The 27,018-nt window shown below is 40.9% G+C and overlaps 1 protein-coding gene across 1 annotated transcript; it reads left to right on the plus strand.

Moving 5' to 3' along the window:
- On the plus strand, positions 1 to 25,798 carry LOC109422315 (V-type proton ATPase 16 kDa proteolipid subunit c). Its single transcript, XM_019697003.3, has 3 exons — positions 1 to 372; positions 11,150 to 11,339; positions 23,128 to 25,798. Exons 1-3 carry the CDS (start codon positions 294 to 296, stop codon positions 23,330 to 23,332), a joined length of 474 nt encoding a protein of 157 aa, XP_019552548.1. The 5' UTR covers positions 1 to 293; the 3' UTR covers positions 23,333 to 25,798.
- The last annotated feature ends 1,220 nt before the right edge of the window (positions 25,799 to 27,018 follow it).

The raw sequence follows: 27,018 nt of genomic DNA on the forward strand, positions 1-27,018 counted from the left end.
GCACACACATTCAAAGCTCCTCGTTCGTCACAAGAGATTATTCAGCTCAGCCAGCAAGCAGCAGGCCATATTTGCTAGACTCTGCCAGCCAGTCCAGTCGGTAGTTCATTCAGTTTTGTACAGTGAGTGTGTCGAGTAAGTCATCTTTCTCCGAGACCTCTCGCTCTCCTTGGTGTAGGCACCAGAGACCACAGCAGCAGTCATCATCAGCAGAGAAGCCAAGTTCCAGCGGGACGAACAGCACTCATCTTAGCAAACCAGGAATCACCCAACAGCAACCAAACCAATCAAAGATGGCCCTGCCAGAGGAAAACCCCGTCTACGGACCCTTCTTCGGTGTCATGGGAGCAGCTGCTGCGATCATTTTCAGCGGTAAGCCTACAAATTCCAACATCTTTGAGAAATCAATTTTTTCCTTCGTCGCTGGCACGGAACAAGGTTACAACCTGTTCCTGGTCATGTGTCACGGATTGAAGCAGCAAGCAGCGACGATGAAGGTCAGGGCGTGTGTGATTGTGGAACCAGTTCTTGTTCGAGTGGATGGATTATTTCGTGTCATGTCGCGCGGGATCGATGATGGGATTGGCCATTTCGATCCTAGGGGAAAAAAGTGAAATTTTCAGTGTTTCTCATGTCTGGTTCGCCTACTTTTCCACTTACGGACGGTAGGGTTCTTCGCCGAGTGGTATGCGTGTGGAAAGTGACAAGAGAATGTGTATTAGATCGTAGTAGTTGTGTGCTAGTGCGTTTGGGACGAAAACGAACAAGAGAGCATCGCAGTGTGCGGCGCCTCCCGTTGTTGATTATTATTGATTTTGGGGCCAAGGACTGGACGTTGCTGAGGAACCACTGACCGCCAAGGATTACTACGATGGGTGATCGAAGGAATCTTCGAATAACTGTAAGAACGGCGAAGCGATGCCACTGACTGGATCACATGCACCGATCTTCCGGTCACGGGACCACCCCCCATGTGAGAAGGGGGTTTACCATCGCTGACGAACGAGTGCTTATGTATTTATGATGGATATTTTTCTGGTCTCGTGACCACTTTTTTTACGTGAAGTTTAGTGATGTTTTTTCTGCCACAACTTCACGCTAGACGATTGACCCCTAATAGCAGTCTAGCAAAATTGCAACTTTTTGAACCCTTGAAACTAGTTCATTGGGGCGAGCACTTGCAAATCAGATATGCTCTCGTTTTCGATATCGATTTTAAAGGATGCTCCCACACTCATCTTTTTCATCTTTCCGCAGCATTTCTGCTCTCGTCATGGGGAAAGTGGGAGTTTTATCTTCCTGAGAGCAGGATATCGATTTTTCCCTTTTAGCCACCCATTATTGTTGCTAGAGACGTTTCCGTTTCGATCACATATTTACACATTGTAATATGATATAACATTTCCCGAATGGTCGGAAACTAATTTCCATGGGATTCCTCGGAATTTCCACTACCCCTACAGATGGGACAACTTCGATGTAGGCGAACAAACTTGCAAAACTTGAACGAATCATGTGACGTCATTACATGATGATTATCATTCGCCTTCGATTCGCTCCTGCTTTGGTGGAGTAGGCCGTGCTTCATTCATATACCTACTGACTTGCGTTTGTAGTAGGCCTCTTCTAGCTAGGCCCTACACCAACAGTAGGTAGTAGGCGCTTATGCTCAGAACTAACTAGCTAGATGCATCACATGTATTAGAGGTTCTTATCGAGGAAGGCCTTCGCGTTTTTCCTCTGTGGAAAATGATTAGGTGAGTTACCCGCTGTGCCTATGGCTTCTGAACCGCTGCTCGCTGCTGCATATGTCATGTGTGCGGTTTGTGGCTGGTCGCAGGTATGTGTACAATGTACGTACAAGACACGAATTCAATGGGAATTGTGCGGCACGGTGTTCATGTGACACACCACAAGACCAAAGTGACCAGTGATGCAAACATGGGGCGGTGATAGTGTCGTTTTGGATGTTAACAAATGTACCGTATTGCAAAAGTTTTACTAAAACTTCCACGCAACCCATCATTCCATCTACTTTATATTCTTATTGAGCTCTTGGCGAACTATTAGGTCTGTGCTATTAGTGGTACCAGCAGATGCTATTCAAGTCTTATTCTTTAGAAGATTGAAACGGTTGAAAAAACTTTCCAACTTTCACAACACAGTGCCTATCATATAAAGCCTACAAGTTATGCAACCAAGCGAACTGTGCCGCTTCTCCTTCAAAGTAATCAACACACAATCCATCACCTAAATATATCCCATATCCATGGATCGCATCACTGACCAAAGGAGACTCCCCAGATTTCACATCCTAGTACCCTACTAACAAATACCCCATCCCGTGCCCGTTGTTGGGACGCAGAGTGCTCTCGGTCGCTAGTAGCAACAACCATCACACTCTAACATTCCTTTTTCTTTCTAAGTAAGGACCTGGCCGGCGCCGGTATTGATCCAAAATGTTGGGGCTGATTGAATTGCACTTTGAGAATAAGTCGAGTATCCCAGCCCTGATTCAATGGGACGTTCGGTGTATAGTACTAGATTTGTAGTAATGAGCTGAATTTTAGTATGGTCAGAAGGTCAATTCTCCGTTTCTGCAATGAAATGGTGCAAAAAGCGTGGGTATTATGATTTCTTGCCTAATTTGATGCTGTTTGAGTAAACCCTGGGCTTGGATTATACCTTCCAGGAAGCTTTGATTTCAGGCATGTGGTCGATGGCCTTTGCAGTAATGATTAGAATAGCTGAATGTATAATCAATGGCAAACAATTCTGTAAGAATCAGATCTCCAAGTCATCTGATATAGTTATACTGATCATGACGCTGCATAGTATATCGAACATTTGTCGAAGTCATTTATGTGCCGGGAAAATATAATTCCAAGTTGGAGAGAATATTACAAACTGAGGGAGGGTAATAGGCCCAGTCAGACCCCTGAATGGGCAATGTGGGTTAGTTTATGGGAATGCCATTGAAGGTTTGTAATATTCTCCGAGGCTTTCGAAATCCAACAGGGCGCGTCCCCGGGTTGCGGATAGGGGGAAAAGGGAGATTTTTCACATTCGTACTGTAATCAGCCAATGTGGTATTATCTCCTATGTTGTTGTAGTGCGAATGAATGATCTCATTCTATGGGAATTCGAACCTTGTAATGTATTGTTTATCAACTTCAATTTTCTAAGCTTGATAAGGTTTTGAAGACAAACATGAGATGAGAGAATTGCCTAATAGGAAAGTCACATCAGCAAAGCTTTTACATATGCAAATGCTATCCATGGGGTCATGTCTAGCATTTAATATGTATGGCAATGACTGATTCTTACCTAGCAGGGGTACTACAAGACCACGCGGACAATTCGATTAAAGGCTTAATTGGGGATAATATATTTTCCAGAACTGAAGGGACATTTTTTCCGGGGTGACTGGCGAGTCGGAGAGGGTAGAAGTTTCCGTTTGTTATAATTGACAAAATAAACAATCGGGCGCTTTTTCTTTCTATGACTTGCTTGGTATTTTGTGGATTATTGTTTTTTGGTTTTGGAAGGTATGCGATTCACTATTGAGCCTTAAAGTTATTTTGCATCTGTATAGCATTGATATCGTCAAGTCTGCACCAACACCCTAATCCCAAACCAAAATACCCTTTTCCTATCCCATGGCGTTTATGTGGTCAGCAAAGACTATTCAGCCATTACCCCTCCTTATCATCGGCTTTGGACTGACTTGCGCTCTCATTGCCCCACCAAATGCTGCAAAATGAAAAATGAAAATGAAAATTTGATGCTGTTTGAGTAAAACTTTGGATAACTGTGTTGTTTATGTCACAAGAAATGGAGAAAACAACAACACTGTTAGTAAAAAGAAAATCGCGTTAAGTATTGTTCCTTTGAATTCCACTAAGAATTAGCATCCTTTGACAGATACGTATTTCGACCTCAACTGTAAGGTCGTCTTCAGTGTCTTGTACTTGACTCGACTTGACAGAGTAAAAGTGGCGCCAAAACGGGCAACTGCATCGCTGTTCTGCGACCCGGATAGTTTTTCGAATATTTCATCCATCCATCCGCCGCCGGCGGCAGACGATAAGTAACGTCTGGGACAAATGTGACCTACACTGAACGACGGCTTGCGGTTGAAATTACTATTCTGAGGGTCAACATAAATGCACAACGCCACTTGATTTGTGCAGACTGAGTTTCGTTTCAATTCAACAGATTAATGTTTTCAATTTTACCATGGACCCGATTTACAATTAAAAAAAGTTTCTGTTGGCAACCGGATTCGAACCAAGAATCTTGAGATCACCAGGCTCGCACGCTACCACTCGGATATCGAACCGGTTGATATGAGAGACAACATAATGCACACAAGAAGCGTTTATGGGTTGAAGATTATGTTTTGCCATAGTAGGGTGGGGCGGGGCAAGATGGGTCGCGGGGCAAGATGGGTCAGTGTCGTTTTCGGGCGCATTACTCATGTTTTGATAATGTTAATAATTTTGTTAGATGACCAGCATGAATATACAAAAGTTTAGAGCATTGATTGAAAAAATATTCACTCTCATTGGAAATTAAAAATAAAATGGTTTTTAGCCATTTTTCTTATGCGATACATTCCATATAATCTCCATATAAACGGCCGCGGGGCAAGATGGGTCACCTTCAATTTTGAACGTGTTTTTGGAGCATTCAAAAGTTATTTATTTTTTATTACAAGACTATCTCATAAATGACTTCAATCAAGCGGAATGAACGCTCAAAATTTTAACATAAAATTATGATAATTTTTTAGTGAAAACATCGATTTTCAAGTCGCCTTAGGACCACTCAAATCGTAAAGTTTTTTATATTCCAATTAAATTTATAAAATGTTTACTAGTAGCTCTTGTTTACTCAGTATGGATATGGAGCATATATGAATGTGGAACAAATCTTATATTTTGACGTTTTTCGTTGAGGAAATGTGAATTACTTAAAAGGTGACCCATCTTGCCTAGAAATCCTCTACATAGAGATGAGCGGAAGTTACATACATCGATTCGGCAACGCTGTTTGTTTTGTTTACAACAGCTGCCAACGCTTGCTACAAAGCTAGATGTTCAAACTTTGTGCGTGACTTCGTTGTGGTTCAAGTTGTTTTGTTTACATTTTCTAATTATGGTAGATTTTTTTTTTCAAAATTTTGTTGAAATAGCGGAGCAATCGAAGAAATCTGAAATTCAATGCAAAAGTGTTACGCTAATCATATCGGCAGAAGTGAAGCAAGAAGCAGCAATGGAAGTTTTTTCGACAAGTGCAGCAACAAAAGTGTCGTCAAAGCATGAGCTTTTGAAAGCAGAAATAATATTTTTTTATCTTTTTACTAAACATACATATGCCGCCAATATCTCGATATTAAAAATAAATAATTTTAATTTATTTCGTTCCGATTGCAATAACGTTCGAACGGCGCCTTCCTACGAACGATAAGCATGTTCATTTGGCTCACACTTTGACAGTTCTCTCTGCACGATTGGCTCACAATGGCCGCCTCCGCAGATCTCTATAATGTAGGATTACTAATCTTGCCCCGCCTTTTTTTCACGGCGCAAAATCGATCACTTTTTAAAATTGCTTGTTTAACATCATATTTTGTATTTAATGAACTTTTTATCGACTTCTAGCATAGCTAACTAGTGTATTAAAGAGTAGCGGACGAATACAAACCAATACGATTAGTATTTACAAAGTTATGGTGATCCATCCTTAGGTGACCCATCTTGCCCCGCTCCACCCTAAATTTAAAAACATTGTTGTGCTTGTGATAACCGCAAGCCGTCTTTCAGTGTATGCTGTGGGCTCATACTTACGACAAAACGGAGCATAGTTAATTCACAGAAGAAGGCGCAATATAGCGACCGAAACGTCGGATGAAAGCTTAAGAATCCGTTTTTGAGTTATTCCTCCAACGACTGAACGCCATTCCCCTTCCAACATAATCACCAACAGTCGAAATTCGAAGAAAATATGACAGCTAGTGTTACAATAAAACTTTGATTTCCAATATAGGGTAATGATGCCTTAGTAAAAATACTTTTTTTTATGTGGAGCCTCTTGGCCGTGTAGTTAGCATCATCAACCTTATAACCATATCATACCATGAAGTGAGGGCCCAATGGAGTGGCCCAAATGGACTTCCCCTTGGAGGCATCCACAAACACTCAATTAATCGCTGCTAGACGCAATGTCGAGAATACAACGCTCACACACTGAAGAGGCCTGTTAGTCTCAAGCAGCTATCTCATTGGTTCCTTGTGTGAGTCAAGGTTTTTATATATTCTAAGGTTGTCTTAGATGTCAAAACTGGCTGAGCGGCCATTATTTTTTCACGGTGAGAAATTCTGAAAACAAATCCCCCGCCTCCTCAAATTCCTTTGAAATTTCGCTTCCTCTGCTTTTCTCCACAAACTAAACGTCATGCTCAACCTTACAATATATAAAAACCTTGATGTGAGTGTAGCTGATCTGGCGATAGTGGAGTAGCAACTGCGGACGGTCAATCAAGCTCAAGCTCAAGCTAGACGCAATGTCGAGAATAGAGATCGGTTGCTGAGCATTTGGTGAATCCAATTGGAAATCATTGGAGATATAGGGTATTGGTTCCCTTATTAAGCATGTGGCTCCCATTTTCATCCTAGGAAAAACAAAAGGTTGAAGCACTGTTTATTTTGTTTCTTATTTTTGTATTTTTTGTTAGAAGTGAGCACGCATGAAAACAAAAAGAACGGAATCAATCGGTGCCGCAATCGTTAGTTTTCGAATAGGATGAAATTGGGAGCGTGAGATTACTGATGGCACACAAACCCTACCATGACTCAGTGTGGCTTCCAATATGGCATCGAAAGGCACATTGTCAAAGGCACCCTCGATGTCTAAGAAAACACCCAAACAAGATTGCTTTTGAGCGAATGCTTTCTCGACATCGTAAACAACTTGGTGGCTTCGTGGTCGTGCGGCTAGTGTCACCAAGCACTTAGTCGCATCGTGCTAAGGAGCGCGGGTTCGATTCCCGCCGCAGCTGTCACTTTTCCGGCTGTGCCACTGGGCGTTGCATGCTAGTCCGTTGTCTAGTGTCGTGCTTCCTTCAAAGAGCGAACAGCTCACTGGAAGTACTAAACGTGTCCGTGTTTTTAAACCTTGTGTAAAAGAGTCACAGTGGACTTACCAGATTGGTAAGCATGTTGGTTCACATGAAGAGGCACGTTGGCCAGATGAACAATGCGATTCTAAGCATTTCAGAAGAAAAGAGGTCAAATGCTGATAGACTCTGCTTCTTCATACGACGCACGATCCACTTTCGGAATAAACTCCACAGTAATATCCCGCCAGGTTTTCTTAAGGGGCATCCATTTAGTACGTCACGCTAAAAATGGGAATTTTCAACCCCCCCCTCCCCCCTTCGTACGGGTTTTTCCTATATTTAATACATTGCTTGTCACACTTTTCAACCCCCCCCCCTCCCCCTCTTAGCGTGACGTACTTTATGGATGCCCCCTAATATACCCTGTAGCAAAACCACAGACAAACAGACATACTACTCAAATCGAGTTCTTCGCACGATTTAACGGTCATTTTGAAAATAAAGTGTGGTTCGGACTGTGCTCGCATGTGTCATGGTGGCGCTGCTGTGCCTACATCACCTCTCAATTTTGAAGAGAAATGAACGCGACGCCGGTCAATGTTTACATAAAATGACTCAATCATGAACCTTCATTCATGTTTTTTGAATGGATGACGCCACGGGGGAGTCGTCACCTGCAAAATTGTTACATCGAGCCGAGGGAAACAACACCTGCAAATGAATGGTTCGGACTGAGCATTATAGAGAGTGCTAGTGAGATGCCAAACGATGTTTTTGAAGCAATTTTCTTCTAAGTAGTATGTCTGTTTGTCTGTGGCAAAACTGCAAACATTTTTTTTGAAAACATTTTTTTTTATCTGTATTAACGAGATTTTTAGCCCTAGGCTAGTTCATCTCGGGACCCACGCTTTACTTTTGCGAGTTTGTCGGGAGTGGGATTCGATCCCAGGTCCTCGGTGTGATAGTCAAGTATTCTAACCATCATCCACTTTTTGAAAACATGTTTGAAATAATCAAATCCCTTCTGAAGTGAAATAGGATAAATCCCATCTGCCCCAGGAGATTTGGAAGAAACAAAGCTATTTAGTGCACACTCAATCGATTCTATAGTTATGATACTCCAAGCCAAAGCTAGAGAATCATAACTACAAGCAAAGACATCAGATTCATCCGAAGACGTAATATCCACACATCCGGGGAAGTGTGTACTAAATAAACATTACAAAACTTCTTCACCAGAGGAAGTGAAATCGCCATTTTTGGCAAACGAAGTTCGTTCTCTAGGAAATCCTAAGATTTTGCAAGGATTTTGTGTAACCGATTGACTTCACTCAAACTGGAAACCTTTTGTACAAGGGTTTTTTTTTCCAGCCGGATCGTTCACATTGCTTCCTGAGCTTCGCCAGATCAGAGTTCCGCCAAAGGGGTTCCTTTTGTGGTCTTGTCTTGACAGACCGCAGAGGGCAAACTTCTTCGAAAGCTTCCACGATGAACGCCGTTGTAGTATCAACGGTATCATCTAAACCAGTATCCATTAAGTATGGCCGCAAACAAATCAGTAAAGAGATCCCAGTTGATGGACAGGGGACTCCTGAAACACAAAGTTTGCGAAATAACATTTAAGTGTTAAAAAAGATGTGGCGATGGTCAGATAAAGATTCTTTATCTGACATGCCAATTGGTCAGCTCGTGACTAATTTTACTATAGCAAAGCGTTATGTCTAACACTTCTTTTCTAGCAGATGCCATGAAGATTGGGCGGTTGCCTATGTTAAGTATGTGTTCTAACAACCCAAAGCTTCTCAAGTTAATGTCTGAGCTGCTCCAGATGATATGGTGAGCATTAGCATCACTCTCAACAATTGTCGGAAGGCCTTTTGATGTGCAGTATGCGATGTCTTGTTTGAACGCATCCGTAGGGGACGGTTCATCATGCGGTAAATAAACCGTACAGGCGTATTTCCTGTTGAGGTTTCCAACAGATACAACAATTGTGACAGCACATACATCTCTGGTGATTAATTCAGAGACGAGTGTAGCAACGACTGCGTTGTTGATAAACATACAGGCTCGAGGCATGACACGCGAGTTTTCCATTTCACTTTTACTGAAAGTGGCAAACACCGGGTTCACGAGGTTGCCTAGATAGAAATTCCCCTTCCGAAAGTAAGGTTCTTGGACTAAGGTCACAAAGGGCTGTACCATTTTGCATTAGTCTGCAAAGATTGATTGTTGGTGTTCTTTCATGCTGAAGATTAATCTGAGCTATCCTAACCGTAGCCAGGTATACTCAAACTAGGCAAGAATAAACTCTTTACCATCACAGCACAACAAAGAACAGCAGCAATAAAACCAGATCGATATCATTTGGAAACGCCAAAGGCGAGGATACACAGAATACACTACGTAGGATCTCACAACTGCTGAGTTAGAGCATCAAATTCAATAAAAACTAAACTGATGGCGATTGGACCTACCTCATGCATCACTTGCAATGCAATATCTCAAGCCAGTTTATCATCAAATTCTTCTGATGTTGTTACAAAGCTCCCTCACACCCAGCTTAACTTGAAAGAAGTTATTGCCTTTCCAAAGAAATTTCCAGCTGTGTCACCAGCAAACTTGACAAGAATGACTCAATGATCATTCTGAGCAAATATGTACCTACGTAGCATCGAGCACTCGTGCTATCATTTTTAAATGCCAGATAGCCGCCAGATATAGGTATCTGCCGCTGCTAGTAACGTAGCAGCACAGCCAGCAGTTTAATTGCTTTCGCATGGCAAGTGGCGGCGGCGCGCGATGCCTTGGCGATGATACGAAAGTGGATAAGCGTCGACGACGACAACACAGGTAAATTCCCGCCACTCACTCCACCGATCTGCCATGCAGGGCAAATCGCATTCGATCGCGTATTTGTGTGCGTCTGTGTGTAAGCGCGCTTTCGCGTGGTCACGCAACGTCATCCATCGTCCGTCGTCTCTACCTGATGTACCTGATGGTGATGGCTAGCAGCAAGTAGTCACCTGGTCTGACTCTGATGAAGTATGGTAAATACAGAGACCGAAGCAAGTGGTCTTATCACTACCACATGACGGCGACGACGGTGAGATTTATTATTTGCTCGCAAGCAATCATTGTTGCTGATGCGGGAGAGTGTCATGTGAGCGCACGGGACGGGGGTGGAATCGGAATGCAATCGTCGAGTCGAGTGGAATCGAGTTATGTTGAGTCATTGATAGCCCATTCGATGACCTTACCCATGGGTATTGTTTCGGTTTTCGGCGGTGACTTTGTCACATGGGTCGTATTTGGTTTAGGATCGCACATAGACCTGGTTGATCATGTGACGGGGTATCTAATGGTTCATCATTCATCGTGAAGCTAACTTTGAAGATATCAAGTGGAGCGCAAGTATAAATTTCCAAATTCTCAAGACATTTTTGTTATATTGTTCTGCTGATCTGCCTCTGACTAAATAATTACAATGTTCATTAGATGTAGTTACAATGTAAACTATTCACAAAAAATGTTCATATTTAAAGGCATTTCAATTGAAATACTGTTCAACAATCAGAAACTATCGTTAAACAGCTTTTATGAATATAAGTTTTCGTATCATTGTTTTACGACCGATTTTTGATAACAAGAACGATCATAACATTATAACTTGTACAATTGTTTTATGATAACGTTTTACTCGGGACCATCATTTGCAAATGATGGTCTAATTATTTAGTAATTCAGTAAAAAATGGCATTGTTCGTCCTTCCCTTGATGAACTAGAAGTTTCACTCAGCTGTCGCAAACGAATCTTCCACGATAATGGTCCCACTACTGTTTGGTCGTTTGTTTTCCTGTTTTCATGAGAATGGATGGCTGTGAATGATCGGGTGACGCATACTTTGCAAATCGCTGTCGACGTTGCAATAAGTTTCTGTTTTTCACAACAGTAGCAGCCAGACAACGCGAAACATGAACAAAAACGATGATGACTAATCGGTTGCTTTATTTTCTCCATTCTAGCCCTCGGAGCCGCCTATGGAACGGCGAAATCCGGTACCGGTATTGCCGCCATGTCGGTGATGCGGCCTGAGCTGATCATGAAGTCCATCATTCCCGTTGTCATGGCGGGTATCATTGCCATCTACGGTCTGGTCGTTGCTGTCCTTATCGCCGGTTCGCTGGATACGCCCACGAAGTACTCGCTGTACAAGTAAGTATCGTGCTCTTTGTATTTACTTCGATGTTCGTCACATCGCTTCGACGATGAACCTGCCGATATGTATCATATCATGACGTACTGACTGACGAAATAGTTAGGTAATTCTTTCTGGTGGCAGTGATATCTTGCACAAAGAGTACAAATCTCATAAGATTGGTCACAAAAGAGATTGACGATAAACGTAGGGTAAGAAATCAAACTTTGAACTAGTCAAGTTGTAATCTTAATTTGAACCATTTCAAAATTCATTAAAACGACGTACTTTTTAGGCAAATATTGTTCCGAAAAAGATGTTAAACAGCTTTCCGTAATATAACCTGACAACATGGACTTTAAAAGCATTGAAAAAAGCGTTTTTGTCATGGAAAACAGGCAATTGAAAAATCACTGTGATTTCACCCATTTCCCCCCAGAGAAAGCACATTTTCAATGCACTCGTACAGCTCATACATTGTATCACACGCAATATGTGAATACGGCAAATGAAAGCTTTATCATCGTAGAATCGATCAACCGAATAATATTCCGCATTATTTGTCATAAAATTATCAAATTTAAGTGATTCTTACTTGGAGAATGTTATCTTAAGTTGAACCATTTGTAATCTAAATTTGAACTAGTAAACGGGGGTGAGCTTCTAGTGTTAGCCTGTAGATTGCGTTAGTGGTTGCTTTGTTTACTCTTGGGGGATGAAAAATTCCAAATTTAGTTTCCAAATTCCTAAAGAATTTCGAACATTCTGAGTTGAGATTCCACTGCCTAATGAAAAATAGGTATGAGAATTAGCAGATTCATGTGGTTTTTAAGTGTTTAGCATGGAATTGGCTGTTTTGTGAGTTGCTCGAGCTGCTGCCGCCAGTAGTTTAAATTAAGATTAAAATTGGTTCAAATTATGATTACGATGGTTCAAATTAAGATTAAAATCATAGTTGATGAAAAATCAAATATTTCAATGAAATTCGGTGCAAATACAAACTTTTTACCATTTAACAGAAAGCTTTTACCCGTGGCTTTCATGTACATACGATTTTGCCGTAGTAAATTATTTCCATGTGGGAGAAAACATCACTTAAAATTTGCACTGCCTCAGAAAGCCGCAATTTGGTTCAAATTTTGATTACCTACCCTATATTAGATCACGAGGGACGGATGGGTAAAATGCACCCGCCTTTAGTTGTTTACCACAAAGAACACATTTCTGTAATCAAAATGATAATTGAGATAATTGAAATGGAAGATCTTTCTTTTAGTTACGGAAATTTCATTGATTTCCTTGGGCATAGAGTATCTTCATGTCTGCCCCTTCCCTTTCAGTCCTGAGCACTCATGGTGGTACAGGAAACCGAATTGAAAGATCTCCATACTGGGCGATTGCCAGGCCAGGTCAAATTTCTGTCGACTTCCTTTATTTCCTTGTTGAGGCTGCGCCGACACGAGCCACTGGGTCTGCCTTTGCTGCGACGTCCTGCTGGGTTCCAATCTAACGCTTGTTTGCAGATTTGTCCTATGTCGATCTTGGTGCCCCCAAGATTTGGCTACCAAGATATTGGAAGGTATCAACATTCTCCACTGCTTGCCCAGCTACCGTAAAACTGGAAGGGTTGACCGTGTTCACATCCAACGATTTGGTCTTGTTGTCGTTGATGGTAAGACCTGTCGCCGAGGAGCGATCGGCAAGATCATCGACCTTACTCTGCATATCAGAGCGCCTTTGTGCTAGGAAAGCAACGTCATCAGCCAGTTCGAAGTCAATTAGATGCTTCAGGGTAATGGGCTGTGATCGTAACCCACGATTTGGTTCACGATCAATCGCACCTACCAGAATCTCGTCGATTACGATAATACGATGAGGAACAATAGCGGTGATAGGATACGTCCTTGCCTTGCCTCACTCCAGCAACGACCCGGATGGGTTCGGTTCGGACAAGTTACCGTTGTGCAGTATCTGCACGAAAATGCCATGTACTGTGCTTCAATGAGGCCGATGATTTTCCCAGGGACACCCTTGCGCCTGAGAGCTCCTCACATGTTTTCATGATTGAGAAGGTCGAAAGCTTTTTTGTAATCAATGAACTCTAGGTAGAGAGATTCTTGGAATTCATTGATTTGCCCCAGGATGATACGGAGCGTGATAATATGGTCCGCACAATATGGTTCATGTCTTCTACACATACAAAATGTTCATTGGCAGAGAAGCTCGCAGGAAATAACTGTGGAAACTCTTTGAAGACTAAGCAGAAAACTAGACTTTATCCCAGTTGGAACGTTACGCCAAGAAGGAAAACAAACTTGACACGTGTTTTCCGGCCTTGAACACTAAAATGTCCATCCCCTTAGCTTGAGGTTAACAGCGCGACATCGTTAGTATCAATTACCGGCTAATTATATTCCCTTCGATAATCATCGTCGAGTAAATAATTAGGTCGTGAACAAACTTCGTCAATAATTATTCGTCCCTTGCATCTCCAGCCACCAACCAACCAACCAACCAACCAACCAATCGATTTATAAAACAAAATTGGTATCGGCAGTCGTTTGCTCGAATCACTGCGTCTCGAAATTTGTTTTCTCCAAAATGATTAACACATGCCTCCTCCTCGCACGGTTATTGTAATACCATCACCCAATTGATGAGCCGCCGTCGTGATATCCATTCGTCGCCGCGACCAGAGAGTAAAAAATTCGAATATTGAAAGTGAAGATTGACATTCTCATTTTTTCATTCGTGTTTGGCCACATTCATTGTCAGCTGAATGCCTCTCTTTTTTCATTCAATTCTCTGTCACGAATATTTTTGCGCACGTCGTAAAGTGTCCAATTTCTATTAACAGACGCACAATCCGACTTAATGAACAAATAGAGAACATAATTAATATTCTAATTAACTACTATACACAAGTTCTGAGGTAATTGGAAGTATAATTGGAAGTTACGGTCCAGTTTTACTTCTCAGTGAAAATTGTCAGTTACAGAAAAATGAATGAATAGGTGAAAAAATTCATTCACCAAAATGAATTTTATTTTGATCCCTCAGTCGAGAATCATCAAAATTCATGTTGAATTTCGCTCATTGAAAATGAAAATTTTAAACTCTGGCCGCGACAATGGACGTGAGAAATCTCACTCACATTCCGGGAGCGTCTTTAAACGATAAACACGTTCCTACAAACGGCCAACAAGAGGTCAGTTTTGCTTCTCTCGCTCTCTCGCAAGCGATGATTATGCGACCCGAGTACAGGAAGAAGCTGTGTGACGTTTGAAATGCAAGAGTAATAATGCCTTGCAGGGGTTATCGGTATAAAATGTGCCATTGGGAAAAATCCTGACTAACATTTGGAAAGGGCGTATCAACAATTTCGAACTTCTGCTTCTCCCGTTCCTCCTGAACGCATTTCCCATTATTCACGTAATTTCTGACCAGTAACAGGTAGAACAGACTCCCTTCTTTCTAATAACGGGATAAATTTTCATAAATAAAAAATGCGCTTAGACCAAGCCCACTCATGGGCTCAATCAAGCGTTTTAACGTTAAGCAGAGCCCCGAACAAAGAAGCGAACCGCACCGGTCGCTGCTAAGTAGGGCTCGAAAGCGAAAAGTTTACGTACGGTTCGTAGCAGGGCTTAGAATATAGAGACACGCAAAGTACGGTCTCTATCCGTAGGCTCGTGCGCTCTCTCGCGTTTAGCTCTCTGGGTAGCGTAAAGAGGAGACGAAAGAACATGAGTATGGATTTGTTGCCAGGTATATAGTTTCTAGAGAATGATTTTCTTGTTTTGTATAGGTAGGAATTTATTTTAGTTTGCATCAAATATTTGAAATTTTCAACCAATCAATATCATAGATCGTTACGGTTACACGAATAACACAACAAATTGTCTGACATAGAATTGTGATAGAGTGACAATACAAAAGCAGAAAAATAATAGGTTTAAATTGACAAGCTTTGCTTAAGTATGTTATGAATAAAGTTTTCGCTTCTTCGCCAATTTTAGGATCATGCATATCGAAAATGTATTGATTTTCTCTTAAACATAGTTATGATTGCTCATAATCGCACCTTTAGTTTTTGATTCGGCCGATCGTTTCGAAACTAATGTTTGAAGAAATGTATAGTGATTCAGTGAGTTTTGCTGTTTTAACACGTACATGTTTGAGCCGGGTTTTCTACGCAGCAAGTAAAGCTTAGTTTCGCACATTTAGAAAAATGTCCAAATAAATAACTCGCGAAGTTCGTTCCGACAAGTTTCAAAATTATCGTCATCCGACGCAGACTCCGGTGAGAAGATGTGCGTATTGTCTAACACGAAAAGAAACTATTTGACGGTAATAAGTGACCACAAGGTTTTCTTTCTTCACTTCCCGGGCTGAGATCCTCCGCTTTGAAAGAGCTGTGCCTCGCGTTTCGTTTTGTCGTGTATATTTCAAAAAGGCAAAAGAGTTTTGGTTTGATTGCTGTTTTTGAAAATGGTGGTCGTCAGTGGGTGGTTTATTAAATATAAATTTAAAAATATAAATAAATAAACGAGATAATAGGAAGAAAGTGTGCGAAATGGGTAACTTCACCGTCCACGCATCCTTCCTCCCCTGTAAATTCGAGAAGTACCTTGCCGAAATAAAAAATTCTGTACTCCAAGTACATATTTCGAAGAATCATCTTTGCGCGTAAATACAACGCAGTAGACCAGGCCGCTTTGATGCATGTGTCATATCTCTGATATGCTGCAAGCATCAGTATTGACAAGAAAAGTAACACGATTGCTTTCCAGGGTGATTCCGCGTATGTATGAGATTAGATAAGAGTAGTTATGATTTTTCAAAGATGCATTGACTGTACCGAACTCAACTCAGATATCATAGAAACACTACAGTTATATTTTTTTTGTAAAAACAAACGATAAAAATCTTAAAAAAAGTAGTCCAACTGCCAAGTTTCATCAATTTAAATAGGCGGTGTGCAGGACTGCCATGTTGTAGGTTCCTCGTTATAGAAAAAGCAAGGTGTTGGATGTTAAAATACAGCAATTGTTGTATGAAGTGCCAAAAAGGAGAGTGGGCTCATTATGTACTTTGACAAATACGCAGTCTACTTCAAGCGCATAGAATCTGCTTCCAACAAAATATTCATATACCAGCATTCAAAAGATCGCAATATATATTAAGATTAGCGAGTGATGGTTGTGACTGAGTATAGAATTAGCTGATGTTAAAATACACGTTAATGAAAAAAGGTTGCGCAAACTTATCGCAGACTGTTAGAAGACAGCTTCTACTATGACCAGGATTCAAGAATCTTAACCTACGCGAAGTTGTAAAGGAGACAACTACGTTATAAATGTGTTGGAAATGCAAGGGATGTAATTCTTTAATAAACCTAATTATTAAATAAGATGCTCATAATCTCAAATTCAGATAAATTTCTTGTGAGAAAGGCAACATGAATATTGAAGAGATGGATATTATTTTAGATAAAAATTCAACCTACAAGTCATACAGTAAGCAACAAACATATAATTTAAAAAAAGATTGCTTGAATTCCGGGATTAAATACAATCATAAATTATTGAGAAAATGATATCTTTAAACGCACAAAAACTGGTACAAATCTGCAAGGGAATTATTTATTTGAATTCTATTTTTTACTAACAGTTTTCAGTCTTATCCAAACCCCCATCTTTCATAATATGAGCACAAATTATTATACTGAATAAGATTTGCCACAACCCCATAGAAATACACAAAATATTGCGATGATTTACAGAAGTGCAAAAAACCGATGGTACGGAGAGAATAGAGACCACCGGTGCGCAAAGGCGACCGATCATTATTTTACTCACATGGAAACGAACGACCGGTGCGAAAATGGGTTGATAACGAAATTAAAAATCGTTAACCCTTTCTTTCCCACGAGGTTTTTTGACAATTAAAAATAGATTAAGTGGTTTCTAAACAAATCACCGGAGCAAAAGATGTAAAGTTTTACTCCAAAATATCGTTAGAAATGAAAAATTTGAATTTCGGGGTGGATCACCTGTGATCCATTGGGAAGATGGATGCACTGAAGGTACATATATAAATTTTGTTTTTTGTTTGTATATATTTTTTTTCAAAAAACTATATATTTGTAAATCGTCCATTACACCTTTAATTTATCTCAAGATTCTAATCTAGCCCTTCTGTAAAATATAATGAAACTTGTCGGACTTCTTGCAGTTATCATGAGTAGTTGTTATTCGGTTCGCTTCGAATCTATGGATTCTCCTCTCGTACCATATATCTCTCCTGGATTCATCTGCGACTTATTGCCGGCGATAAATAGATAATATTATATGGTCGGCGTTAAGTCAGATCGGACCATCTGTTTTTCAACGATTCCGGGAAAATGCCCTGCAAGAACTTGGGATATCAAATGCAGTGCGTTTTTGTCTGAAATACTATAGTAAGTTTAAGTAACGAAACATCTGCATCAATATTATGACGAAAAGTACAGAGTTTTCAAATTCCTACACATATCTTTACCTATCCAAAAAATCACGTAGTCCACTCTGACCGAACACCGACCATATGAAATAATGACATTTTTGCATGAAACACTACTAACAATGGCAAATTTCTTGGATGTAAACAAACATGCTAACAAGGAACAGATTAGATCAGGAAGGATAAAAATGTCGTTATGTTCCCAATGGATCACTGATGATCCACATGTTTGTTCATTAAATTAGTGTTTTATCGTCAACTTGTTTGTTAAACGGTATTTGATTCTGCTAATATACATACTACAGGGCATGCTAGTATTTTTTTCCGTTTAAAATAATGTTCAGGTTTCGGAATATTGAACATTCAAATATTGCTTGAATTAAAATAGAAAAAATACCAACTTACACTAAATCATTTAGCTCTAAAACAAAAACGAGCAGAGAAATTTTGATCAAACTTGGCATAATAGTTCATTATACATATACAAACATCTGATGAAAAAATGGAAATGATCTAATTTATCCTGTATTTGTATGAACAGTGCAAAGTAGTGGATCACCTGTGCTACCATGGGAAAGAGAGGGTTAACGACGTGCTGTTGCGTGTGTAGTATTAAGCCCACGGGTGGGCTTGGTCTTAGGACGTGAGAAGCAGAGGCGTGCAATGGTTGTTCCACTCTTTTCACATGTTGGTCTTAAAATATTCTCCGATAATGGGGAAACATTCTCCAAGCTGAGAGATGTGATCAAGATATTCCAAGTCTCTCCATATTTGAAATATTTTAGTCAGACACCTTTACTGCCTTCTCCTTATTCTTCATTGGAGAGCCATGAACTAAAAGTCTCTTCAATAAAGACAAATCAATCAATCAATCAATTCATGGCTCTTCGTTCCCACTGGAACTTGGCCTGCCTCTCTCCAAGTGGAGGTGTTCTTTGAGCACTTCCACAGCTATTGGAGGGCTTGCTTTGCCAGCCATTGCATGAATTGGTATATTGTGATGCAAGCACAATGATACACTATGCCCAGGGAGTCGAGAAAATTTTCCCGACCGAAACGGGAACCACTAGGCTAACTGGATACCCCACTTGGCGTTTACGTCAGCTATGCGAATATGGGCAGTTTATTCAGAGTAAGTTGCTTTGTCGAAGCTGGTGTTTACGTTTTGGATTTCGGGTCACATGCATGAATATCAGTAAATTCAGGATGAGTAGCTTAGGATGGCAGGACGAATATCCGGATTCAGTTAAAAGTAGGGAGAATCCGGAACAATCTGTGGCCGTGATACTATGCTAGTGATTCCTAATGAGATATATTTTACGACTTCCTATGAATTACCCCACAAGACCCTCTAGGAAAGCAGTCCATGAGCAGTACTTGGGATTTCTATAGGATAAGTTCCTAGGTTTCCCCTTGGAGTTGTTCCAGGGATTTCTCCTATAGTTGTTAATGGGATTCTTCCAGATCCTTCCAAAAGTTGTTCCTGGGGTCTCCTCCAGTAGTTGTGTCTATTGGATTCTTCCAGCAGCTGTTCATTCTGGGATTGCTCCAGAACTTCCTCCTGGGATTCCTCCAGGAGTTTCTCCTGGGATTCCTCCAGGAGTTTCTCTTGGGATTCCTCCAGGAGTTCTTCTAGGGATTCCTCCAGGAGGTCCTCCTGGCAGTCCCCCAGGAGCTTGAGATTCCTCCAAGAGTTCCGACTGGAATTCCTTTAGAAGTTTCTCCAGGAGTTCCTACTGGGATTCTTACAGGATTTCCTGCTGGAAGTCCTCGAGGGGTTCCTCCAGGATTGGATACCCATATTTTGGGGTGCATTATTTATACCTAAAACAACTTTCAATGGCCATACATATCGACTTGACTTTGAAAATGATAATGTTTATAATACCAATGTAGGTAAGCCTAAGGTCATGCACTTTTCATAAAAATAGACACTTGTGGCTTCGGAGGGTCATCAGAGTTGCCCTAAGGTGGTAATTGCACTAAAAGCAACACAGTGATCATAATTCGACGTTTATGTAACATGTAAATGTGTTCACTTTCAACTGAACATGGTCCGTAGGTGATTCAAGTTTTTGTGAGCATTAACTCAGGTTTCCCAAAGTTATTCATATGGATTACTATGTTCGAAAAGTAAATGCTCATATTTTTAGTTTTATCATACCAACTAGAGTAAAAGCTCAAGTAAAAGGTTTACCACATGCATTCTTGGTGATTTAGCATAGACCATACTGCCGTGAATCGCATATCAGTCCCATCTTTGCTGGATTTCCTATGCAAATGGGACATATATGCTATTCACGGCAGCATAGGGTAGCATAGGGTAGTTTAAGTAACTTGGGGTCTCCAGTTAGCCTAGTGGTTAAGGCTAAGGATCGCCAATCCGGAGACGGCGGGTTCGATTCCCGTCCCGGTCGGGAAAATTTTCTCGACTCCCTGGGCATAGCGTATCATTGTACTTGCCTCAGAATATACAAATTCATGCAATGGCAGGCAAAGAAAGCCCTTCAATTAACAACTGTGGAAGTGCTCAAAGAACACTAAGTTGAAGAGAGGCAGGCCAAGTCCCAGTGGGGACGTCGAGCCATAAAGAAGAAGAAGAAGAAGTAACATGATAGATTCGTTTCCGAACTTCAGGGACCGAGGCAGCTTTGAGCTTCGTTGTCAGGAGTTCTATGGCAGCCGGATCCAACAGGTCTAATTTAGAATTAACTACTCGTTGGAAGCGTGTCTGCCAGTCTGTCTGTGGTGTTGGTTTGAACCATCTCTTGGTAACCCTAGTATTTGTTTTAGCCAATGCTCATTTGGGTCGTCGTAAGGTCTTTGCCGTGTCAATTTTAACGACTTCTAGGCCAGTGACTAATAGGCCTTTTCAGCTGACAGGTCCGTGTATGCCACTGTTTACAACCGCCGAACAAAGGCGCAAACACTAAACTGTCATTCTCATAGGAGAACTGTCAAATGCCCGAAAAATCAGCTGATTTTAGACGTCAAATGAAAAGGCCTATTCAGCAGTGCTCAATTCTAGCGTAACATTTGATAAGGGCCTAAGTCGAAAATGTGAACAAACGAGATTTTCTGTTATTCCTATCAAGTGTCACGTAATCTATCGATACACTTCCTCACCCACGCCAAAACCCATTTTAACATGACTATTTAGATGATTTTATAAAGGGCCTATGTAAATTCATAGTTCCGTTTGGGCCTCAGTCGACATAAAAGGGCCCAAATTAGACTAGATCTCAAATTCTGGAGCAACATTTAAAAAGGGCATACAAGCATTGGTAAACAATGACTTCACATGTCGCTCCTGACCCCCCAGGGCGGGCTGCTACGGAGCGTTTTCAAAAAAAGACACAAGACCTCTTGGACCCTTTTCAAATGTTGCTCCAGAATTAACTGAGGCTCTTTGGCATGTTACATGGATTTTCTATGGTTTTGATTTGAATCTCATTCTTTTTTGTATAATCACGTAAAATATAAGAAAACTTATGCAAACTAACTTCTTTTTGCTCAAAATTAGCTCAATTGAAAAGGGCCTAAGTCGATTCGTAGTTGGCCAAAGGGCCAATATACTAAAGCCTAAGTGATTTGCTTATTTTCAAAGGGCCAAAGTACTGGGGCCCAAGTCGATGAAAATTTTCAAAAGGGCCAATGTTCATTGCTGTTCGAAAACTCAATTTTTATACTAATTTAATGTAGTATTTTATTTTTTATGGTAGACAGCATGTAGGGAGCAGTTATGTGAGTGTTTGCAGTGTTTACGAGTGTTTGCAGTTGCAGTAATAGAGTGTTTGATTTCTAAATAGGGTTTATGAATATACATGGAAACCTTCTCAAGCCGATTTCCCAATGTTTACATTTTGGACTTAGGCTCTTATCACATGTTACGCTAGAATTATGCTATTTACATGATCAAATATCCATTTTTTGTGATTAGTTGGTGTTAAAACACTATTTTATCGATTGCCTATGCGTTTACTGTCTTTATGGGATTGAATTAATCTTATTTCAACCTATGAAGCAAAGAATAAAAAAAAACGATTTTTGCGTGACATAATTTGTGTATTACCCAAGGCAGTGGATTACACTCAGAAAAAAATCTAAACTAAATAGTATAAATCCCACTCTAAATCAATTTCGCCTGGTTGACCCTAGGCTTGGTTTATATGCGGGCTATACTGACCTAGTATAACTTTGATAAAAACGAATTCCAGTATAAGTTGAAAATATTAGAGCTAGTTTAACCAGAATTTATCAAGGATGTGTTTAAATTGTTTTGTTGTTGTTTTTGAATTAGAAAAAAAAGATCATTAAGAATAAATTAACCAGGCAAAACTTTATTCGATTTGATTTAGATAAAAAATTGAATCTGCTCGGCAATCTTTCGCGCCCGGGTGAAGTTCGACTGATTTCTCATCACCGGCAGGTTACTCTGGTCATTCTCGTTACGCTGCTTGTCTATTTGCACCAACACCCGGCAGCGGTCCTTAATTTCGCGGAACTTGTCCTACTTGCGGCCGGATCGATTCTTGATGATTTAGGTGGTGGACTACCACCGCCGAGACCACCGCTGCCGTCGTCGCTGCGGAATCCATCACTGGAACGGTTTCCTCCATCGCGGCATTCTCCATGTCCATCACTACCGTAATATCGGTGCTCCCAGTCGTATCCGGAGTTGCACAGCTCTTGTCCTGAGAATAGAACAAAACGTGCTTTGTTTCGGCCCAGACAACTGATAGTGTTGTATGTACACACTTACCTGTACTATATTTGGATGCTCCGCTTTGTTCCGGAACTGTAATTTATAATTGCTTCCGTTGACATCCGATAATTTTTACGGAAAACAAGTATGAAAATTGGAACGATCCCGCAGAAAAGACCGTTGCACTTTTTTTGGCTCGAGCACGATTAACTAAACATTGAATAAAATATTCTTGCGCAATACTAGCTCAGTTTAACATAATATGTTTGATTTGATTACTTCTTAAACTGAGCCTTGCGTAAATCAAGAGAATCATAAAAATGCTTAAAATTTAATCCTTTTGTGTTTTATTATGATTCTGAGTGACCCCGAAGAAGCAAAAGAAAAAAGAAGGGTCACATCTCAGGAAGTTGTTTAAAATGGTTTATTTAAATACACGAAGACTTTTAATATCTGAAAAAAAACGACAAACCATGACCCATGATCATATTCAACATTGAAAGATTACTAAAATCTGTACTCCAAAGATTTCATAAAATGAGGTTATTTAAAACCATACCCTAACAAAAAATCTCCCCTTTTCTCTCGTTCCCCAGGGGCTTCATCCATCTCGGTGCTGGTCTGGCTGTAGGATTCTCCGGTCTGGCCGCCGGTTTCGCCATCGGTATCGTCGGTGATGCCGGTGTCCGTGGTACTGCCCAGCAGCCCAGACTGTTCGTCGGTATGATTCTGATCCTCATTTTCGCTGAAGTCTTGGGTCTGTACGGTCTGATCGTCGCCATCTACCTGTACACGAAATAAGCTGCTTCAACCGCCACCACCACCACCACAACAACAAATCCAGAACGAAAACAGATGGTCCATACGTTACGCAGCGCCCTCGTTATCATCACCCCCTCCACCATCAATCGATCAGACTTCGTTACATCATCTGTTAGTTATCACCACCAACAACTCGTTCGTAACCACCATCATCGAGAACATCGTTTTACAATCGAGTCGATGCACTGCCGCCAACATCTTTGGCAGTGACAATATTTACCAGAGAAACGTCGAGAAGCGAACAAAGTTTTTTAAGACACAAAAGAATGTAAGTAAAAGTCGCTCATAATATACGTTATTTATCGTGTTGGAGAGAGTGGTATCGATCAAGATCGTCCACCAGATGCCCCCCTAGTTAAAACTTCCGGAACTAAAACAAAAGACTATGTAATTTATGTAAAATATTGTATTTAATTGTTAAACTTAATTTATGTAAAATGTAAATTTTGTCCCACATATGAAAAGAAAAACGAACGAACAAGATGCCAGCGAGTGCCGCTAATGGGTTATTCGGTTAGAGTAACTGTACAAAACAAGCCCGTGAATCTAGATAATGCTGTCAGATGAGATGCATCACTTCATAAACTTTATTTATCGCCCATATTGGACGACGAGGTGAGGCCGTACCGGCGTAAAATGGCTTTCAAGGTAACCCACAAAGCGGGCACTACGCGCTCACACTTATTTCACAACGTTCGCAAACGTTCGGTTTAGGTTGTTCTTCTACATCAACAACACACACAATGATAATTATGGTTTTCGATCCCACCACCACCACGAATGAGATCTTTCCTGTGGCTTTGAAACATCCAAAAACGGGTGTCTTCGTTTTGGCGCCATCTGTTTGTCAGTTGGCAACAGCCTGACTACTAGATAGCGTTGGCTGCGAAGACCTTGAGAGAAGAAACGGAAGATAACATTATCCCTTGAAATTTTTCACACAACATCTTAATTAACAACAAAAAAGGCAAGTCCACGAAAGGTTGAGTCTGTGATAAAAGCTTCCATCACTAACAAAAGAAAACAAATGTCATCTTGATCACGAAAAGCGAACCACCACCAGCAGCTATTCGGGACGAAACGCATCCCATCAACTCAACCGAACTCCACCCTCTGGCTCTTTCAACATCTGGGAGTGCGTTTCGTGCGCTCAAACTTGCTAGAAAATGTGTTTTTTGTTTTACGTACCGGAATGTTTCTCCCGCGCGATGCTTCCGTATTAGTGAGGCCGACAAAATACAGGGCGAAGAAAAAATAGAAAAAAAACGATGAACTACAAATACAACACCATCAGTGTAACATTTCACTTTCGCGTTCGTTACATATAGTCGTTCATAATCATTGGTATGACAGAGAAAGAGAGAGTATATTAGAAAAGGAAATCCTACAAACAACCAAAACCTGTTCTATATTCTTAATGTAAATGTTCGTAAATACTTTTTTGTTTTCATCGCGTAAGTTGTGTTAAGAAGAAGAAAAAAAAACGCTAAACATCCTGTATATTACAAAATGTGATGATTTATGATTGTTTACTAAGAACACTAAACTGACTATAGAGAGAGAAAAGACGTTGAAGACCATCTCATCAAGACTTAGATCAAAACCACCAAGGAACCCAAGTCCAACTGGCAAATTGAAGTGAAATGCTCTGCCATCAGGCCTACTACGACCTCGCCGCCAGATGGCAGTAATCTCAAAAGACAGAAGACACACACACCGATACAAAACGACACACACACACTGACAAAAGATTTGATGAACTTACCATCTTAACATCCCTCATCAATCGCAGTCAATCAATAACTTAACGTCCCAATGCTAGCAAAGCTAGTTCCTTTTGCCCGACCTTACGGAGCCCAAATGTCGTTCCTGGACGTGGTCCGATGCGTTTGGATGCTGAAACGCGGAGGTCACGTACCACGCTCGACTCTCCATTCGAGAGGGACTTCCTCGGCTTGGAATTCCCATCACCTCCCGTCAACCGATCGTCTGTATAAATTAACATCCTTTTCTGCGTTCGGGAATGGGGTGAGCGGTGGGTCCCCGGGACCAGGTGGAGCCAGTTTTCCCCCAGGCATTGGTGGCGTAATCCAACCCCCGCTATTCTCTCAAGAGAAAACCCAAATTATTATTGTTGGAAACATCATCTTTGAAGAACGTCAACATCTACCTAAAAAAATCCAATCAACCAACCAACATCCCAACTAGAAATACAAAACGTTTGCCAACAACCAGAACAAGATCCCTGGAATACGAAATAAGCACCCCCTTGTTTTGTTTGTGAGGAAGCTTTAAGATCCTAGTAAAAGAAATACTTTAAACATAAGTTGATAAGTTGAACAAAAAACAACACACAAACAGAAGAGAAATGAATCTACCGAAATGACATTTGAACAAAAAAGAAACATCTGAAGAGAATTCAATAAATTTAACTGAAAAAAAAAACTGAAAGTTATTTTTGGCAATTAGGAAGGAATAATGAAAGAAACATCCCAATGGATTGGAAAGATAATTGAGCATCAGTTTTGTGAAACTGATTGCTGCTAAAGAGTTCATTAGATGTACCTAGACGAATCTTTCTCGATCGCAGTTCCATCGTTGTTGTGATCAGTCTGACCAGCTTCCAGTAAAGCCGTTTTCATGTGGATGTTATCGACTGTTGATTCTTGGACTTGAGGGTTTTTTCGGCCTTGCAGTCTTCGGTGTGCTATCAAAACGACATTATGTTCTCTATGCCCGACGTTTCGATGGTATATGCTATCTTTCTCAAGGGTTCTATTAGAAATTTGACGTTTTACATATTAAAATTAGACAGAGAAAACTACTAAGAGGTGAACACAACTTACAGAATCGTTCTTCGTGTGGTGGTAATGTAGTCAAATTATGGACGAACCGTTGTTGTCCACGATTCTTTGTAGAGCTGTGCAGTCGGTACTATCGTATGCCGCTTCGAAGTCAATAAACAGGCGAAACGTTGGGACCTGGTATTCAAGGGCATTTCTGAGGATTTGCCGTAAGGTGAAAATCTGATCCGTTGTAGATTGGCCATCGATGAAGCCAGCTTGAAAACTTTCCGCGAACTCATTCGTCTTAGGTGAAAGGCGACGGAAGATGATTTGGGATAGCACTTTGTAGGCAGCTTTCGAAATGCTGATCGCTCTGGAATTCTAACATTCCAAATGATCTCCTATCTTGTGAATGAGGTAGATTACGCTTTCCTTACGCTTCTCCGGTAGCTGTTTGGTGTACCAGGTCTTACTTATCAACCAGTGCAGGCAGGTGGTTAACTTGGTCATGAGTTGATCTATGATCCTTATCAGTATTTACCAGTTGCTTTGTTAGTTTTGACCTGGTGAATGGTATCCATAGGTATCCATAACCTCCCTCAGTGTGGAAGTTGGATCATTGCCGGCCTCTTATGCCGGCGTAGTCATTTTCTCCGTTGCCTTGGTCTCCCGTGCTCTGGTTTTCCTCGCCACTCAGGTTCTCATCGAAGTGCTGTTTCCACCTTTCAATTACCTCACGTACGTCCATCAAGAGGCTCTTGTTTTTATTCCTTGAAGAATTCGACTTGCGATATAGCAGTTCTTGTTCTTCGTCCTTTACTTCTTTCAGCCGTCATTTCCTCCCCCCCCTTCTGTTTGTAACCTTCCATGTACTGCGGG

This window comes from Aedes albopictus, chromosome 3 (genome assembly GCF_035046485.1).
Source record: "Aedes albopictus strain Foshan chromosome 3, AalbF5, whole genome shotgun sequence".
Lineage (NCBI taxonomy): Eukaryota > Metazoa > Arthropoda > Insecta > Diptera > Culicidae > Aedes > Aedes albopictus.